Source organism: Cupressus sempervirens, chromosome 11 (assembly GCF_028749045.1).
Source record: "Cupressus sempervirens isolate cs-2001-9-10 chromosome 11, ASM2874904v1, whole genome shotgun sequence".
Lineage (NCBI taxonomy): Eukaryota > Viridiplantae > Streptophyta > Pinopsida > Cupressales > Cupressaceae > Cupressus > Cupressus sempervirens.
In genome coordinates, this window is record NC_143128.1 from 367,798,424 (window position 1) to 367,820,440 (window position 22,017).

Sequence of the window (22,017 nt, forward strand, 5' to 3'; positions counted from 1 at the left end):
TAAGTATCTACATGAGTGTGTGACAGGAATATGAAATAGAATATCCTAAACGTGATGAATTCAAAGTGATGCTGAAGTGAGTGATAAAGTAAACACAAGAATGTGTGTGTTTTGCTTTTGATTTTATGGTATCGTGTAAGTATTTTCTGAAATCATTGAGATAAGGGAATGATAGACCTTGATTTTGATCATGCCTTAGATTTTGATTCAAATTGGAATGAGATGAATTCATGATGCTATATATATATATATATATATATATCTTGTATTTTAAATATTCTTTTACTATTTAAAATTGCATGCAATTGTTCAAACTTTGGATAGTGAGAACCAATTTCTTGAATAAATAGTAAATACTCTTAAAGTTTGAAGAAGACTAGCCCAATAGTCATACATCAACGTTGATGAATTACGCATCAATAGGTGGAAGATAACCGCAAGCAAATATTATCATCAATGGACAAAGCCAAAGATAAAGACAACAATTATAAATTCTTTAGCAGTATTACAATGGTCATTATCACGTGAATATACGCAGCCATGTGAATATAAACAACGATAAGCAAGTTGACCTCCAACTTCATATGAAGTATCACGGTTAATGATATCAATTAGTGACCAAAATTTCATCGTGACTTGGAGTGAAGATTAAAAATGTCACACGGGCTCTAGAAAATAGTGTTGGCGGTTATTAGTGAACAAATTTGTCCTGCAGAAAGAAATGTAAATAATGACTCAATATGCCCAAAAAGAACAAAATGTACCAACAGTTGGATGAGTTATCATTAATTGATAACTCTCCTTGAATTGAGAGGTACAACCCCCTCTTAGAAAGATTTACAATGACTTAGATGACTGGTTATGCCTTTTACCTGAAGATGCAAAGGTTTTCTGATATTCGCTCATCACTATGGGGCAAATGCGACTATGAAGATTAATACTAGAATAAAGAGAGAAGGAACAACTAACAGTCATAAGACCATTCATTCAATCACATTTAGGTCATAGAGAAAATAGAGGAAAAGATTATTTTATTCTGCAATTATGAATGACCATAGGACTGCATTGAAAACATGAAAGAAATAACCGTATGATTGACTTCAATCCAAGAAATGGATATTCAGACCATAGGATCTGATAAATATAATTTTTTATTCTGAACACATAACAATAAAAACCAAAGGTTGTTCTGTCCCTGCCATCACAAATGAACTACAGAAAATAAAATTAATTCCCCTATCCCCTGTTACAATCAGAAAACAATTCTTCCCTCCCAGCAGCCTACTGACTTCTGAAAAAGAATCCCTTCTGTGTAAAAAGTCTCACGCTAAATAAAATCTCTCACTTCTGTTTTGATTCTTGTAACTGTTTATTGAAATAACTCCTCCAGTAGTTTTTGTATGATTTCATAAGCTATCTTCTTTATCACTTTATCAACCAATTTTTATAACATCAAGATGTTTACCGATTATAAAAGTGTATATGCCTATTCTTTGATTGGTGACATCTGTCATCTGGATTGGACACAGGTTATGCTGAGTCAATCAATGGTGTCTAATATTCGGGGAATCATTATTTCTAAATTATCTTTACCCTCGACTGTCACAAGCATTCTATCAAACAATTACCATGTATTACTTATGCCTTCACCATATTGTAATGAATTCTCCTACTGAATGACTTGTGGCTTGTAGAAACCAAGTTACTTGCTCATGATCAATGCACGATGGACCTGATTCACTATTGCAATCAGTGGGATATCATCTTATCCGTCTGAATGACATATGGCAGTAAAGCTTTGTGTCTTAATGATTCTCAAATTCGGCCCCATTACACATTGATAGTTTTGGAATTTGTCATCTATGTCGTTATGAGTCATGGTGATATCTGAAAACATATCTCGCCAAGATTATTACCTGCTCACGTCCATGGAAGATGTGGTGAATGTGCAGTTTTCAACATATGCATGCGTTTTTTGCAGATTTGCAAGGCACATATATAATCAAGGTGTGGCGTGTATCTAATGACATACACCTTGTCATATGTCCTATCTATTACATTGAGTGATGTTGCTTCTTTGTCTATCAGGTGGCACTCGGACTTTCATAGAAACGGGCTTGATCATCTCAAGCTCCTACTTATTACGTGAAGGACTCACTTCATATGTTCTTGTTTGAAAATGCTCCTATGATATTAGTTATCACTGGCCCGTGCTCTGTCATCGACATGATTTGACGTCACCAATGCATCGTCGATAAATGATGGATTGAATTGCAATTTCTCCCCTCAAATTTCACTTCTATGACAATATGTACACGAGATTGAGAACCCGAGCTCGCAAAATGTATAAGTTTGGAGATGGTTCTTTATCGGTCTAGAGTATGTTTTTCTGATGTGAATTGATAAAGTAACCTCACAACACTATCCCCATACAGGGAGGCTCAAATCCCTCTGATTGTGATGCCCAACCTCATTCATTCACCATTATTCAAACAATCAAAATGAGCATCACCTTCATAGCTCCTTGCTAGACTTAGCGGCTTTGGATATAGCTCAGCACAGACCATTGGATGAGACCTGTTCAAAATTAGGGGGTATGAAGATTTAACCAAATGATCTATGCCTACAACCGCACCTTTCCATTACTTCATAGCTCATATGGAAGATTCCAAGTTACCTCGACCCGATGTACAAACAATCTGAGCCTTTGATCCTTGCATTGGAGTACACTTGCAAGCAAATGTTGACACTTCAACACTTGATCTTAATCGAACTAATGCATGGAAGCCATCGGGCATTCTATCGAACAATTCATGTGCATGCTCTTCCAAAATAAAAAGTCTCTATTATGAAGAAAATCCCGTGACATTTGTATGTGAGGGATGCCATATTGGAGACCATATCTTCGCGAAGACATGAATACTGACACATTAATATTAGGATCAATCCATGTCAATGTGTGGAAGTCACCAACATCTTGTCAAACACTTGGCGGATTCCCAAAAGTTTCCATATGAACGTGCTAGTAGACTCCAATCACCTCGTGAATAAATTTCCTCATTCTGCACATGATGCCGCAGGTGTCTCCAATAATTTGGCTAGCGATTTCTACATTCTTCCAACTCCCATAATGAATTAGATTTTGGACGTTTTCAGGTCAATATGTCTCTCTGTCAGGCTGTAACTGTAAACACCAGATTAGTGATGCTATTGGAAAGACCATTCTTCTTCAAGTTTGATACTACACAAATATATATTTATGTGAAGTTCCAAAGTAATTCGGAGCATAACCTCTACATTAACTAATATGTGAATAGGGTGCTGGTGACAGAGTTTAAGTTTGATTAGCCATGTCCTTCTTGGTACAACTTGAATTTGATATTGACCAATTGATCCTGAACCATACATCTTGAATTTCTGAACTTTGAACTGAACTCCCAAACTGTTGAATTTATGTTCTAAACCAACCAATACGTGTTTTGAGGATGAACTTTGTATCTGAATTCGTTTCGTCCTCATCATCTGAATCTCTGAATCTGCATACTTTTGAATCAGTGAATCTGCATTTTTCTGCATTTCAAACCTAACAAGCTGAACCTTGGACTTAGATTTTGCAAACTTGAAATTGAATTTGCATTTCAAACTTTGAACTTCGACCTCTGAACTTTTAGGTTCAAGTTCAAGTTCACCATGGTCATAGAGCATTGCTTCTTTGCAAATTAAACTTTACAAAGACGTCATTAGTAATAAGAACCAACAAGGAACCGAAACAATTCAAGAACTGCTTCTACAGGACTGATTTTCACAAGTTCAAAACTTGGTTTTGAAAGCATGCTTACAGCTGTGACAAACATTTGAAAAGAAGGATCGATTAGCAAACACTGTGAATGCCAAAAGCATTGCGAGTCAGTAGTGAATCAATGTTGGACTTCTACACACGTCAAAATCATTAAATGACATGTAAAATGAAGAATATTTAAATAATAAAATATAGAGAGTTAAAAATTAATGATGATAGTAGTGTGCCGGGACAAGACATCTGATAACCTCCTTGGCAAACAGATTTATTTGAAGATGGTCTGAAGACCATACATACACCCAATCAAAAGAATGTTAAGCTAATCCATGTGCTGCCAGAAATAAAAGGGTATATGGAATGACAATATTACAAATAAAAATATTACAAGTCATGATTTAACAAATCGATCCAAAAGAAGAAGAGTTGAACAATAATGTGCGATTAATCATAAAGTGTAATATAATTCTAAAATATATGAATTTTCATTCAAAAAGTCGCATATTTGAAATTAAGAAGGATATATAAGATGAAAGAATAATTTTTAAGAGAGGAAGAGGTTGAAAAACAATATCATAAGAAAGTGAATAAAAGAGGAGAATTATAAAAGATATTCAAGCCTTATAAGGAGATAGATAAGATAAGATAAGATAATGATATTAATGTCCAACAAAAGACCAAAAAGAGGCCTATGGGACTGAAAGAATACAACAGTGAGGCTGACACCAGCAGGAGCACACAAAGGTGTCCGAAAATAAACGAAAACAACCAAAGTAATAACAACAAAGAACAGAGACAAAGAAAGCGCTAGGAGTCTTTCTTGGGCAAAAAGAATTATAAATCAATATGAATTATGAATCAATATAAATATGGGAGAAAATATGAATTATAAAAATTGACTTGTATTATGAATCAATATATATATTTTAATAAAAGATCTTGACTTGTGTAAGGCAAAGAGAATAAAATACAATTTTGATTTATCCTTTATGATTAATAAGGGGATTATTACATTATTCTCGAAAAAGCTTATGCTTTAAATTCATTGTGGCATTGTTTGTTTGATAAACATGGATAGTATGAAATATATGTTTTTTTTGCATCCATGTCTAATTGGACTTCCCACCGAAGAAGATAAAATCCTTTTAGCCTAACATTGAATTGCATATAAGAGATATCTTCTGCATTTGGACTGCAGAAGTAATTGATGATATTTTAATATATATTGTCTCATTAAGTTGTACATAATAATCTTCAATGTGGTTGACTCTATTGCCCCAATAAACAAGGCATTGGTCTTTCAAATCATTTTAAAGATTTTTTTCCCTATCTCCTTACAAGCATCTCAATTATTAACATTCAATCATATCAAAACACTCATATAATTTGATTTTGAACAGTTCTAAAGATTTTTCCAACTTATAATTCACAAAGTATAATTCCCTATAGAAAGGCTTTGAACCATACAATCAAGGTTCAAGGAAGATTCACCTACCTAGGTTTCATGAAGCCTAAAGTGTAGGGGGATCAAAGTTATTCACATTCGTCGGCCAGAACTAATTAGATGATCCTATTGGAGAATTGGCAAAGCTCTTGGATTTCCAATCTGTGGTTTTGGGAACCAACAGGTATAATAAGAGTTTTTCAATTAAGGATAAGGTAGGAAATTTGTTACATTATCAAGCAACAGTATGCAAGAAGGCAATAAGATATTTCATGGAGATTTTCGATGTGGATTACTTAGGAGTCTCTTCTGATGGAGGGCTTCTAGACTTTGTTCCCAACTCCAGCTCAAATGCTAGGACTCAATCCCTTATTAAACCCATTTCTTTGGAGGAGGTAAGGTCACCCTTTTTAACATGAATGGTAAAAAGGCCCCGGGTCCGAATGGTTTCCCTGCCCTATTTTTTCAGATTGCTTAGGACATCTTAGGAAAAGACTTCATGTCGTGCTGCCAAAAAAGAGTGAGAGCAACTTTTAAGGACTTCAAACTTATTGTTATGTGCAATACTATTTCCAAGGTGATAATAAAGGTAATGGCCAATAAGTTTAAACTTTAAACCGCTTCCTAATTTTGTTATCTCTTTGGAACAAAGCAGTTTTGCCCCTAATAGATTGCTTTATGAAGGAATTATACTGGCTCATGAGGTTATACATTTGTTGAGGCTCTCTAGATTGGAAAGAATCGTGATTAAATTAGACATCAAGAAAGCCTATGCTCATGTTAATAGGGATTTATTACTCAAGGTCCTTGAAAAGTTTGTGTTTAGTACAAATTGGATAGTGAGGTGCATTAATACCCCAAGATTTTCAATCCTAGTTAATGGTAGGCTCAAGGTTTTTTTAAAACAGCTAAAGTTATTAGGCAAGGATACCATATTTCCCCTTTTTGTGTATAATTTTGGCAAAGGTCTTGGGCTGCCTTATAAACAATAGGAGGGAGGATGGTCTATGGAAAGGGGTAAAGGTGGCAGAGGGTGTAGAAACCCTTTCTCGTCTACAATCTGTGGACAATACTTATCTAGTGGCAGTACTTCTACCAAGGAAGTTTGGACCATGAAAAAAACTCTAAAGAGCTATGGGAAAGTAACTGGTCAACGTATAAAATGGAATAAATCAGATATATATTCTCTTTTTAATATGAAGGTAGTAAAGAAAAGGGAGATACGTAGAACTTTGGGAATGAAAGCACGGAAATTACTTGGCATCTATTAAGGGTCCCTCTTTTTGAAGGAGCAAATACACATGGTTTATGGAAGGATCTAGTAGGTAGCTACATAAAAAGGCTAGATGTTTGGAAAAGCAAGTGGCTTACTTTGAAGAATTCTTGTTGTAATCACTAATTTATGTTGTTCCGGTCTACTCTATGAGTTGTTTGAAGATTCCTAAGAAAACCATAACATTCATAGGGGAAGATTGAGGAAATTCTTTTGGAATGAATGGGGGGATGAGGCAAAACTACCACTTCTGGCTTGGGTTGAGATATGCCAACCTAAAAGTGATGGCAAGGCATGGATAAGAAATTGGCACGAGTTGAACATGGCCTTAGGAGCTAAATTGATATGGGGCATCTTTACCAACCCCGATTTTTTGTGGGTGCAGATTCGGAAAGAAAAATATCTAGACTCTATGGAGAATAATCGTATCCAAACTTAATTGGTATGGCCACTTCTCTCATCAACTTAAAGATTTCTTGTTGAGCTGACCAACAAAGATGGAAAAGTTGACTTTATCTAAAGTACGGACCATAATTCTTCAATTAGTCAAAGTGATGCATTGTTGATCCACAAAGAGATCTAGGACAGACTTTATAACATATATGAAGGTGATGACAACGTGAAGAAGGCTGAGCTCCAAATGCATGGAAGACAGTTCAAGAGCCAAAAAACAAAAGATGAAAACAAAATGTTGCAGCATATCTCCATCATCTGGATAAAGTTGTCAACACCATCAGAGGAATTGGTGGAAATATTGAAGAACAGATAACTGTAAGACGTGCTAAGGTTTCTCCATTTAAGATTTTAAGCAAAAATTTATGCCAATCTGAATTCATTAACAAGGGATGAATTCCATAGGATCACCATTCTGTATTAAATGAGAATCAAAAATGATAAGTCGTCAAAGAGAAAAGAAACCATTAAAGATCCAAAGAAGACAAACAATTGAGAGCCTAAATCATGTAATGAGTCCAATGCAGAGGAAGCCCATTTTGTGAGAAACTCGAACAAAAGAACTAACAAATAGAAGATAAGCAACCAGTTAAACATTTTAACTCTGGTACTGCTAAGTGTCCATATGCAGAAAGGAAGTAGACATTTTAAATCATAGTTTGAAAACCTAATCTCCGCAAAAAAGAATCCAATGGTGGAGCCCAGCATGTTTGAGAGGAAGCACATTTTTTATAATGAAATAAAGTGGGATCAATGGGCAAAGACCCTGCCACCATCCCATCTTCGGAACAACATGGACATTCAAGGTAATTGCCATTTAAAAAAATTAGAAAAAAATCACTGTTTAAGTACTAACCAATGATCAATAAATTAATAAAATGTTACTGAAAGACAATTTGTATAAATAGGAAGAAAAAGATTAGTCTCCCTCCGCCACCCACCACTCCCCCCCCCCCACCAAGGTAATTTTTCTTATATGTATCGCAAATTTTTTTAAATTATTTGGTGGCTTTTTTAGCGAATTTTTGACCCAATAAGGGTGCGGTCCCATGAGGGGGCCTTAAGCTCCATTTTCTAGGAAGTGGGTGGTCTCATGAGCAAAATATAATTTTGCTAAGGGATTATTTAGAATCTTCTCCTAAAAAGTAGAAGCCCCACATTTTTAGGAACCGGGTGAAAAGGGGGTGGGGCCGTAAATAGCCCCACCAGCTTAGGAATGCTTTTTGCCATTTGTCAATAATCTAAATTTTAGATTTTAATTAAAATGTAATTTTAGAGGGAATTTAAATTTTCAGCTTATTTAAATGCATATCTTCCTTAAATTTCGGACCTATAATTTTGCGCAGCATAAATCATGGGACCACTAGTTTTTAAATATTCCCTAAAAAATAGCAAGCCTCTTCCGCTCTATTTTATAGGAAGCCCCTTCCATGGGACCCCAGCCTAACTTGCTAGTTTTGTTTGCTTCTCAAGTACTCATATGCTAACAGAGTTACCAAATTTTAAAGATTATGGTTTCTATATTTCTATTCATAGGTTATTGCTTAGTCACAACATTTGCCAAATTTTGGCAAACTTCAAACTATTTTAAGAAAATTGCTAAAAGTTTAAAAACAATGTTTTTCCTGAGCTTCTTTCAGGTCAACAAACAGCAATGCAGCGATGCATAATTTTTCTGAACAAACTTGCACGATATTCCATGGTCAAATCAGATGAATGGGTAGACAAAGGGTAACACGGCTACGATGTTATAGTACTTTTTATCATTTGATCAGATGGAAGGGTAACGCGGCTACAATGTTATAATACTTTTTATAATGTTTACATTTTGGTTTTATTTTACTTCACTGTTTTTATAAGTAAAATTTTACTTCTTTTCAAATGTTATAGAGTATAAGACATGTTGATTTGTTGATTTTTCTTTTTACTTAGTGTGTTAAGATTTGGTAATTCAAATTTAGTATGTTAAGATTTTTTAATCTAATTTAGTTCAGCTTTTACTTAGTATGTTAAGATTAAGTAATTTAAAATGTTAAAATTAGATTTTTATGTTAAGGTTGTAGCTTCTGTCGGACTGATTTTAATATGACATACCTTGTTGATGGTAAATCATCTTTAAGATAAATATCTTATTGATATATAATATATATTATATATTATATATTATTATACAATAATATAATAATATATTACATATATCATTATTTATATTACTATTATATTAATATATTAACTAGTGATGATTAAATGTAGAGACATGTCTCTTCATGAGACATGTCTCCTCCTCTCATATTTATAGGCCTTCATTTCCATTTGGAACACAATCAATACAATGGCATTATTAGTACATTTGCAGCGATCCTAGAAATTTACATTTTAATTATGATTTTTTTTTTTCACAATAAAAAAAAAAAATTTCAAATACATTAAATTTATATCATATTGTAATCTTTTTAAATATTAGTATAATGTATTCAAATTCAATATAATATTATTATTTTTTAGATTTATTATTTTTTTTTTTTAAATCAAATTTACAAGGCCGAATTAAATTTCAATTTTTTCCCAAACTTTGCCTCTTGCCGGATTTCATCTGAATTTTGCTGTTGTCAAACTCCAACTTTGTGACTTAGGGTTATTGAGTTCTACAACTTTTCATACAATGCCTAAATAACAAAACAGCAGTAATAGAGAGGCTTAGGTTGTAGAACCTCCCTCTTTTACTAGAGCATCTATAGCAGCACCCAGCTTTTAATTTATTCTGCTTTAGCACCTAATCTTTAATTTTTTGGTAAGTTAATAGCTGGGTTGGGCCAGCACCCATTGTATTATATCAAAAAGAAAAGTGTACATAGTTCTGGTGATTACAGATAATACCATGTCTGTGTGTATCAAAGATAACTGCAGCCTCTATTCTAAGTAGCAAAATTGCTACTTCCTGTGCGTATAACTAATATTGTTGCTATTCTCTTTTAGTTGATATTTCCCTACCAGAAAACCCCACATCTTTCTTTAAGCAGATAACGTATAGATTTCTGCAGTACAAATGACATCGAATTCAAACCCTGGCACAAAACTCCTTTGAATTCTGCACCTTGACAAACTCACTACAATTTATAAAACTGTTTCTATGCTTTATGCCATCTACTTTTATAATTTTTACAGCATTTATTCATTTTCTTAGTAAGCCCATTCAGTGTCTGCAGAATTGAGCACACAGAATGTTTGTTTCGATTGAATGATTGAACACAAATGGCTCGGATACCAAATTTCGAGATAAGAAAGCAACTAGGGAAGCAGGACATATTTTGGAATATGTTCTTATTTATTGCTAAGGAACAAAGCTGGATCAATTATAACTTACATTATGCTAGTTATATAATTAGGAGATGAAGCCGCACCTGATGCAGGGACATGCGCTGTTGGAACAGGACCTTATTAATTACACATAAATAATCCATAAATTACTACAACATTTTAAACACCAATATCCTATGCTGTAGATCAATACCTTATGCCTAATAGCACCTTTGCCAAATGAAAAGAAATCTTTCCCTTCATCAAAGCCCTCTAAATCTAGAGGAGTTACCAAAAGGAACCTCAACCGTAATGTTCACATCAAATGTATTTCATGGATCCTCTTGCCTCAAACATTTATTACCAATATGGAAGTGAGAGATCACATGATCAAATGGAACAAGACTGCCCTGCTAGGAGACATCGCAGATGGAAACATCTTTATCATTCAATTCAGTATCCCTTCCAGAAGCAGCAAGGGTCGTGGTGGATGAGAGGTACTTGTGGGGATTATGAGCATGATCAAAGATGGAGGCATGCAGCAGATTTGATGGTAGACTTGGCAGCCAAATCTATAAGAGAATTAGTCAGTGTGGCCATCGGGCAGTAATGATGGAAAGGAAATCAATCCTTCCTCTCCCAGTCTGATGTGGTTATCTGCATGATATTTTTTCCCTCTTTTGGCTCATTCAAATAGTACCACTGTATCTAGCAAGCCTATTATTTTTATCACCCTTAAATATGATAGTGTTTCCTTATACACAATTTAAGGTAGTGCTAGCCTAAGGACACATAGCAAAGGTTTGGTCCATTGGGACGTGATGGAAGTGGTAAGCTTCTTTGTGTTTAATTAGATCAGAATCCTTAATCAAACCCATCATTAATCAACCAAAAGAACCGATAGAAGTGGAAAATCATGTCTTCATTTCATATTATTTCACTAATAACACTAGCACCTAAAAGATGAAGAAACTATATGTAAAGAAAAAGCTTACCCGATAAAGTTCATCCACCCCAGCCCAGCCAGTTGAAAGACCAAGCTCATTTCCCAGACGGCATTGATAATAAGCATCAATTTCATCAAAGTAATCACTGAAACTATACAATCCTTGAATAGGATAATGCTCAGCACCACCAATTAGGTTCTTCAACCCTTCTGGTCCTGAATAAAGCAAAACCTGAAAGACAAATCCCAAAACAATTTTGTTCATATTTTAAACATTAAAAGACAAAGTGGATATTCAAAAGCGTCTTTAACTTTGAATCATAGCTCCATTTGCTTAAAACATGCAACACATTTTACAGCCCTAAAAACAAATTGCATACATGCTCAAACCAAATTTGACCTTATTAATATAACTTAGACAAGTAGTTGAGATGCAAACCCCACAACTAACTGATTGGAACGACAATAGTTGATATTATTAGTGTGCAATTAAACTGATCATAAAACAAGAATCTCAATGTTATTAAGGCGTTATTTGTCAAAATTCCTTTTCATCTTCAAAAGTACCATCCTCCCTTTTATGGCTCAAAAATAGCTCTATTTAACAATCATAAAAAAAATAATCCAAAAGATGGACTGATAATGTCTCATTCAGAAAATATCTACTGCAGTTCTATACAGAAACATAATCGAACAAATAGCATTTGTCAATAGCAACCAACAAAAATATGTTTATGCTATAGATAATTTGTTCTACTTAGCTACATGTTATGTCGATAAATTATAAATTCAATCATTCAAGTAAAAGGAAAGATAAGATAGTGTAGTGCACTGTGACCCTCTTCATTTTATAGTTGGTTAGATGTTGGTTCCAGTGTTACCAACCTCGGACTCAGCCAGACCCAAATTGGGCTCAAACTCAGCAAGGACTCAACAATTAAAAACCCATGAAATTCAAAGATTTTTAAGGATTCCAAGTTTTTTTTATGCAAGATTTAGCCAATTAACATCAGATACACAATAATTGAGATAAATAAGCTACTTTGCACACATCCACAACTTTTCATAGATCACATAAGTATAAATGCGAATTTTGAAAGAAATTACTTAAATTGAATAACATAATAGAAATATAGTGTCACTATCAAATGTTGATAATATTCATGGAATATATATCAAAATAAAGGCTCATATGTTCTCCTACGCCTATGCCTAAGATAGGTCGTGGAAGACTCTAGAGCCATCATCTCTCCTTGTGTGTGAAGCTGAACCTTAGAAACAAGCCCATCATGATCATCCTCCTCATCCTCATACTCATCCTCATAATCCTCATCATCAGAATTGGATTCATCACTCTCGGCCTCAAGGTCCTACACACTAAGTCTCCTCATGCTCTAGCCTCCTCTACTGCCGCTGCCTCTCATTCCACCTCATTAACCCACTCCAAGTCTCCATCACTAAAGCTAGGATCATCAACTTCCAACTTTAATTTCACCTCAAATAGCCAAGACAAGTTGTGCAAGAAAACACCGTTGAAGGCGTGTTGAATCCTGAAATTTGGTTAAGCCGGGAACTTTTTGAAAACCCCCAAAATCTAGAATCTGCATTTTAACTCCCATGAAGCTGAAACCTATTTCAAACATCCTGACAGTATTTATACAAATATAACTTTAAGTATAAGAAAGAAAATAAATGCAACTTATACTTAAATGTTATAGTTGTATAAATCCTTCTGCCCTTGAGCTAAAACACTTATTATTTTTCCTTGGTTGATGGCAAAGTTTGACCAACAGGACTTAGCGAATCAAGCAGGACTCGGTCAAGACTCAACTGAGTCCGGATCTAGAGGCAATTTGCCTCCTTTTTCTCACCTCACCTCAAGTCCTTGCCAAACTCGCCAAGTTCTATAACGCTGGTTGGTTCTATGTATTGAATCAACCTTCCACAATTACATCCTATTTATAGAAACTAAACATAAAAAGAATTTTTATGTATCCAAATTGGCATGACATCCTCCCTATGGAAACTTTATAGGATCACTTTCCTCTTACCTAAAATGTCATTATTCAATTGGTATGCTCTTAGGCTTGAACCTCAGAACCAAGTTTGGTCATTAACTCAAACTTGCCAATCCACCTTCATCCAAAGTATTCATTTCATTATCATTTATGAGGCTATCGATCAACTTAAGGCCCTATTTAAAGACCACCAACATTGAATGAGGCCATTAGATAAGCATTATAAGTCTTCATATCAATCTACAAAGTTCAATTTTGTAGAAATATGTTCTCATAATACATATGGTGTCATGGTAGGCCCCCGTTGCTATTACAAAAAATTGGAATAAAATTTGAAATCTCCCAAACCTGCGGTCACCTTTTTTAATACATTTGCAGTCCCACATTACTCTCCAGTGTGGCAACTAGTGTAAAAAAAACACATCAATAGATTTTAAATCTTCAAATGCAATGTGGCACGCCAGATTTTGGCGTAGTGTATTGTATTAAAAAACACAATGATAGTTTTGAAGCATCCCAATAGCATGTGGGAATTGCGATTAATTCTTTTTTTTTTTTTTCAATTCTCCCTTAACATCCCCCCTGGTCAGAAAATCTAAACCAATCACAAGCTACATTTGGGAATTAAAGGAAGCAATCGGGTATGAAAAGGAGGTCCAAATTCCATTCAAACTTATGGAAAATAATGGCTCAGCCGTCATGAGATTTTCATCAACCTAGGAAGAAGACAGTTATTCATTCCTTATATTGCCATCATTATTTCACAAACATGTACAGCCTGTTCTAGACACGATGAGATGGTACAGTTTGATTCAATGTTATAAACAAACAATGAAATATGATAATGATTTATTCTGAATACAGAGCTTACAAACTGAAATATATTATATATATTTTTTAGATTTTATCATCTGTAAAGCTTAGATTTATATTATAAACAAGCCAACAAACAATGAGAAGATTTACATAGTTTGATTCCTCGCTACTCAAGAGTATTTTTGTCCTCAAGGAAAATGTTGAACCTGATGGAGCCCTAATTTTTGGCAAAAATCAGGATGTTGGAGATGTGAAAAAGGATAATCATTAATGTCAAATATCATTAGAAACTGATATAAAGAACGGTAGAAGTGTAAAATCATAGAGTTGGACATTGGAGGCAATGATGTGGACACATTACCAGCCATTCTCTGTGAACTGAATGCTTTACAGAAGATGATTTTGAATGAATGCAATAAGCTGAGGAGTTTGCCAAGATCCTTTTGGAAGTTTCAATGTTTGAAGATGGTGGATCTAAGCTACTGTTCAACTTTGTGATTTTGGGTGGTACCTTTCCTACTGTAGAAACTTAAAGAACCTTCCTGAAAGTACAGGTTTGCTGACCTCTGATAAGGAAATTGATTTATCATATTGCAAGCACCTCAAAAACTTCCCAAAAGTCTAGCGAAACTAAACCATATTTTGTTAGTTGAATTTGAGAGCCTGTACTTACTTGATGGAATTATCTAAAGGATTTGAAGACTTGGCTCTCAAGGGACTCTAACTGGAGTCATGCATGAGGCTTAAAGCTCTTCCTAGAGAAAATGGGTAACTAATGTTGCTGCACTGAGTTTAGACAAATGTCATGGAGATGCCAAATTCCTGGATTTCCCCAACGATTTGAATCAAGAATAAGAGGGTGTTTATTATTAAGACCAAACCAAATAGATTAATAGCGTGGGCAAAATTCAAACAGAGTATTATGTTGGTAGATCGAGGGGGGATATTCAAATATCACATACTTTTACATATCTATACAAAGTTTCTATAAAAGCGACCAAATTTATAACATACCATTTTTACTAAGCTGAAAGTAAATAACATATTCTAGGATTATAACCGAATACCATAATGGAATGACATGAAGTAATTGAGAAACAATACATCATAACTATAAATCCAAAATTAAATAACTATACCCATTTCATATGAAAGACAACTAAATTAACTTCTTAATTGACTTCTACGATTACATTTTAATAGAAAACAAATCAATTTAACCACATCTACGACTATACATTTCAAGTAATATAAAGGTACGTACAAATAAAAGATTTGGGATTTCATACTTAACTGAATTAATTGGCGATGTGTTGTGCAAGCCTCAGCATCTAGCAAAACGAAGCATTGACATAGGCTTAACCTCCCAATCGCGGACCTTAACATATCCCAATACAATCTCTTGCAAGAAAGGCCCTCCCTACCCCGTGTTAGGCTTGGGACACCATAGTCCTGTCATCTTGACCATACTGGTGTTAGAGTGTCAGGTAAGCAGCAAACAAGGCTAAGGAATTTCTCCGTCAAACTCTCTCTATCAACTAGCACTCCTAACCTCTAGTGATCATTTATGGCAAGCATGCCTCTATACTACCTTGGCCAAGGATTTAGGTAGGTATTAAACAACTCAATCACCATCACTCGACTTGACAACCGATTACACCTTGGACAACCATGAGCTGACTTGGACTTGAGCAATCTCTTCCTTTAATTGATCATATATTTAAGACACTGAATAATAATTTTTTTCTTGCAGGATTCCTCTCCTCTTCACCCATTTACACTTGGCTCTACCAACCATGGGTGCATCCTAGGAGACTATTGATAATCATGAGATTCTTTTAAATCAAAATTGTTTGTGAGAACCATTTTGAATTTAGTCACAACTGGTAGATATCAAATACGAAAGAAAAACAGAAGATATTTCAAGACCAAAGATACGACAGATTTTATACAATATAAAGGTACTTTCTTCTAGCATTGGTTGAGCATTCCTCTCCAAGGAATTATAGCAGTTCTATCCTTACGGGCATGCACTCGACGCATACAAATAGGGACTTGTCATAATATAAAGAGAAAAGAATGCTAAGCCAATGCTTCTCAAATGCCAAATCGAGCTCAAGCTAATACTGCATTTGAATAAAAAGAGCTTACTTGAATCATAAGGAAGTGCATACAATGCGAATAATTTTATAAAGATACATGACTTGGAAAAAGAGAGAAACAATGCAAATCACTAATGAGGTAACAACCAATATGTATGTTATGGCTTCACCTATGCGAATCAGTATGCAGTAATAGTGAAGTGTTATTGGCTTCACCCAGGCGGCTTAGTATTGCATTACTTGTATGATATTATGCTTCTGATATCAGATGGAGAGATAAGAGGAAACTTGGTTCATAGAGAATCGTGTACAATAATGTGAGAGAGAGAGAGAGAGAGAGAGAGAGAGAGAGAGACTGTGAGAATGCTCTCTCAGCCGTGGGGAATAGAGGATATAGTCTCCTATTGCGGTTATAAGAAGGAGCTCGATTAACAATTACAAGGATTCTTTAAATTCAAATTTTAAAAACTGATGCCAATAAAAGGTGGCAATGCTCATGTTTTTGGAACCATTATAAAGTATATGGATTATATTTTCTCCATGATTTTAAATATATATATATATATATATATATATATAAATATCATGGTATTGAATTGTTCATGATTGTACCTACATATACATATATCTATACGTGTGTAATTTTGAGAATGCATCTAATTTCTCTTTATCATTATATTCTCTCTAGATACGCACGCATATATTTATATATACATATAAGTGCAATTCATAGACATTATTAGAGTATTATGGTGGCTGTAATGTCCCCTCTTCCGGATTAAATTTAAATGTTGTAACCTGCACCCATTCGTCAATATAATATAGAAAAATTGTATGTGAAACACAGTAAAAATATTGGATTAAGTAAATATTAATCTAAATACTACCCATACTACCCTTCTTAATCCTTCGAAAGAGATCCTTCTCTAACCACCTAAGCCTCTGGTGAGAATTGTATCTCAATAAGGTGATATTATAATATAAAGAATGTCTTCCTTAGGCCTCTTTGGGATCCTTGGTAACACTACTTGGTAGAGATCCCACCTCTAACCAAGTCTCTTATCTTTGACATATGCATATGTCTAACCACTACAATATATATTGCCTCTAAGAGATTATCTACATATCTCTCTCTGGGTTCCAATTCAAAATCCCAACATTCAATCAAGTATGTCGTCTAATCTTTGAGTTCTCTTAAAAGAAACTCGACATTTTAATAAATGTCCTCTACCAAGTTCTTCCTTGATCTCTATGACAACTATAAAATTCTCATCTCAATCCTTGATAATTTTATCTACCAAATGATTCATATTTATTTATGAAATAGATATATCAAATGAACACGCCTCTGGTTCCCTTTACTTTTTCATTTTATAATCCTTCATAGAATATATATTACTTCAATTCCCAACATTCAATATATATTAGTTTAGCTTCTCTACTTTCTCTACTCTGATGTAGTTCAACTCTCTTAGGCATAATTGTTTATTAATCTTCCCCTATTTTATTTATCATCTGTGTCATTTTCAAAGAGTTGCAAACCTTCATAATGACAATCCTTTTGAAAAGTCACAACCCTTCATAATCACAATCCTTTGGAAAAGTCATAACACTTCATAATCAAAGTCCTTTGAAAAGTCACAATACTACCAAAAAGTTACAACGGTTCATAATCACAATATTATCAAAAAGTCGAAGCCTTTCGTAATAAGAACCCTTTTGAAAAGTCACAACTCTTCATAGTTATAATATTTTTGAAGAGTCACAACCATTCATAATTACAACCCTTTCAAAGAGTCACATCCTTTCATCATTGAAAATATTTGAAAATGGAGTCACTTGATTTCTTCTCATTCCTCTTCTAATAACCCTTCTTTAACTCTTGTCTTCTTCTCCCCTTCCTTCCCCTTTAAAATGAACTCTCTTCCCTTTTATACCTTAATTTTAAAGAGTAACGTTTTTTATTACTTCTCTTGACTTTTTATTAGATTTAGCTAATCTATATTATATTATTTATTTACTTATCTATTTTATATTTATTATCATTTACTATTAAATCTTATTTAGAAAGATAGCACACTTTCTACAATATTCTCCTATATTTAATTTTATTTACTTATTCATTGTAAATTTATTATTATTTAATTGTTTTAAATATTATACTCAATATTATTTTATTGATAATATATTATATATGTAACTTGTATTTCTTGTTTCTATGCTTGAATATGATTTTATTATCATTATTTATTTAATTATTATTAAAATTATATCTTAAAATGGGGACATGATAGTGGCATCATATATGTAAAGTTTATAATGTTGAGCATATCCACAATCTCAAAAATGAAAAAGAGGTAATAGTTATTTTCATGATATTAAAGGTTTAATATTTCTCTTGTTATAAAATTGACCAAGTAGCTCATGAATGTCCAAGGTATACTTCGTTGCCTAGTCGTTAAATCCTTCATCAAGGTAGTTAGAGCCCATACCTGATGGTCTCACGATGGACTAAATTGGTGCCCTAATACTTGAATCATGTTTAGCAATGTTTTCCCCCTTCATCTGCTCCTGTAACCAAAAATGCATTTTCCACAATAATAACATGTTCTTCCATTTAAATTGAAATATAAAACAAAATAACTGATAACTGTCACAACGGCTAACCACCACTAATCTTTATATTAAAATATAAGCATTCATTTTTGTCAAAATAATAGAAATCAACTAACAAGTCAATTTCACATGAATCTATTCGGTATATCATAACTTCCATTTCACAAGATCATTGTATCCAAGAGTATCTAACCAACCATTACAACGACTATGACATTATTTTAAAATATCATAAATTTGGGATGTAACAAAATTTGTGATTGATCTCAACTTTTTATTGCAAATGAAGGCACACACAATTAAGGAAGGGGCCTCACAAAAGTTTGAACACGTGTATAGAAGTTCAAATGTTATACACACAATAACAATCTATTGCACTGGTCCCTGCACCAACTTGGACCTCCTGACATACCATATTCATGAAGCATTGAAAGGATTCTTTCCAATTGCAGCCTTCTTTGTCTTCCTAGAGTCTACAAAAGTGGCTTGGGGCCCTTGCTAGTTCTATGGCGTAACCCTTTGATGTGGAGATCTTTACTTCTGACATAAATTGGTGAGGATGGGGATTGGAGTTTCTTTGTTAGGGCTCCCCAGCCTCCTCTCTTCCCCCCTTTGTTGTTGTTTGCATCCATTGTTGGTGTTGTCTTTTCTCGAGAACTATTTAGTGTCGCAGTTGTGGGCTGGCCTCTTGTTTTTTGTTTGGCAGTTCCTTGGACACTCTTTGTGGTCTTTTGTTGGACATTAATAAATTGATCACATCTTATCTATCTCTCTTGAAACCAACATTTGCCAATGCAACTTTTGCATTCAAGGATGCCATCATCCCACACCTTTCCACATTCTTCAAGATCAATTCATTAAAGCAGCAAAAATAAAGTGCTTTCTATTAAATTTGGATCAAGTTTGCATTATTATAAAACATAATTATACATAAAGCCAAAAAAGAAAAATGCAAAAATGTGCATCTATCCATGTATTAATCTCCATGGTGACATTAAAAAATGTAAAAATGAAAACGAATCTCTGCATTAATCACAAAACCTACATCTATGCAAAGGATTGACACATTCGTCACTATTCAAATAAAATTAACCACAGACAATGTCCCATTTATGTCAGGTATTTTATCCACAATACTAAGATAAAGGCATATTACAAAGGCAACACTTAAATGCTTGGTATAAAAGAGCAGACCTCATTTGCATCCATGCACGACTTGTCTTCCGTTAGTTTAGGCCATACAACTCGTGAGCACCTAGGAAAGGAAATGACGAATATTGTAAGCACAAAAAGAAATAAAATGCAGCATCATACATGAATCAAAAATCTAAAAACACATGAAAACGTGTCCAAGAATTAAAAAGAGACTTTTCACGCCCAATACGTCGTGCGATTTCTTCTGCAAGAGCTTGGCCAGGCTCATCTGCATCTGTCGCCAGAATAATATGGGTTGCCTGCAGGCATAGATGGTTTTTCATTGATATCTCCCTCAATTTCTATGGCAGTAAGCATTTCATATTACAAATGCACCACCTTTTGAGAATCATAAAATCAGCATTCCATGCCTAAATATATTTGAAATGCCAAAAGCATAAGCATTCCAAAGTCAATTATTTCCCAGTAATAAAACCAGCAGACTAAACTCTTTACTTGCAACCAAACTGAAACACATAAAATTAGTTTTTGTTTTCTTTTGCTTTTTTTGCTTTATATAGAGGCTACCAAAAAGTTACCTGGTCAAAATATTTCTTGTAATTGAATAGATACTGAAATTTAGAGTCCTGCATAAATCACACAACAAAAACTTCCATTATAATATCAGTGAATCAAAAAAATGCTGTTTTCTGAATCAGAATAATACATAAACAAAAGTTTAACACTAAAAACAAAACAAAACAAAAAAAGTTAAAATTTTATAAAACAAGAAAATTTAGGAAACAAAACACATTTGTTTTTTATTTCAAAATTAAAAAATTTCTACCTAATTAATATTCTGAAACATGCATCAATTGAAATAAACATCATTGTTGGAATCAATCACTTGTGCCCATAACGGGTTCAATTGCCACATGCATTTAACTGACCATTATAATTTATTTTGAACACATCCTCAAGAATTTATTTTTAAAATAACACAAGAAAACAAATGATGGAATTTCTTATAATGTACGTAAGGTCTGAAAGCCTAATATCCTTTCACAAGTGACAAATGAATTTAATGCTTGCATTGAGAGCATGATAGTCAACTTCTCCTTCCTCTCTATATCAAAACTATGTTGGCGTTTTAATTTGCACTTTACAGTGGACAACAAAGCGGAACCACATGTAGGACAAAACTTTCATTGAATTCGTACGGGAGGCTTCCTTAGTAAAGAGCGAAGGAAATGAGAAGTTCTTTTACACACAAATAAAAAAAAATTAAATTGTAAAACTAGCAAGGGTCTTTAAGCATGTAAAAACCACAAAATAAAAGTAAACCTGTTTTTCTGTTTTCAAGACGGGAAAATCAGAAACCTTTCTTTGAATTTGTGAGAGAAGCTACCTTGTTGAAGATTGCAGGAAATAACAAATTACAAAATTATAAAAAATTGTCTAAAAGTATAGGGGAACTTTGAGCATGTAGAAAATACACACTAAAAGTAAACTCTTTTTTCTCAAGATAGGGGACAGAGCAATTTAGAGCTTTTACACTACATGATTCTCTGATATAAAAAATACCTAAAAGTATCAGGGACCTTTGAGCATGGAAAAAAGGCAAAAAAAAAAAAGAAGCCTGTTTTTATTTTTTCCTCAAGATAGGGGATAAGGTGATTCTACACTTCTATACTAGACAAGACATTCTACGGTATCTTTACTAATGTGAAAATCTAATCCAAATGGAATGAAAACACACACTCCCTAAAGTTTAAGTGAAATGCTACATGAAGATGAGTGCACACTAGAATCAGATTTACGACGGCATACACAGAACAATAAACTGAAAATGGAAATTGTAAATAGAGTTAGAATTACCAATGTTAGCAAATATTACAAATAAAAATCTTGAAGTGCTATACTAAATATTCAAGCCATAAAATGCAAAAGCTAAAGAAACAACTCTTGAGCAATTTTAGCAGCAATTAGGCATAAAACTACTCTTGCCCCCATATCTAAATACCAACAATGTTTATTTGTTAGTGTTTACAATACTTTGCATGAAACTGACATAAAAGTTAACTAAGTTTCTATGCTATAAATAGTTTGATTCCATATGAAT

General features: G+C 33.8%; 1 protein-coding gene across 4 annotated transcripts in view; it reads right to left on the reverse strand.

Annotated features, from left to right (window-relative positions):
* LOC149529598 (primase-helicase Twinkle, chloroplastic/mitochondrial-like) overlaps positions 1–22,017 on the reverse strand; it is a 214,277-nt gene that overhangs the window by 92,962 nt on the left and 99,298 nt on the right. For all 4 annotated transcript variants that reach the window (XM_089809441.1, XM_089809443.1, XM_089809444.1 and 1 more), the window contains 4 exons: positions 20,495–20,542; positions 20,130–20,215; positions 19,956–20,016; positions 11,259–11,441 (listed from right to left, as the gene is read on the reverse strand). In XM_089809441.1, coding sequence (XP_089665567.1) covers positions 11,259–11,441; positions 19,956–20,016; positions 20,130–20,215; positions 20,495–20,542 — 378 coding nt within the window. The remainder of the gene's footprint in view (positions 1–11,258; positions 11,442–19,955; positions 20,017–20,129; positions 20,216–20,494; positions 20,543–22,017) is intronic.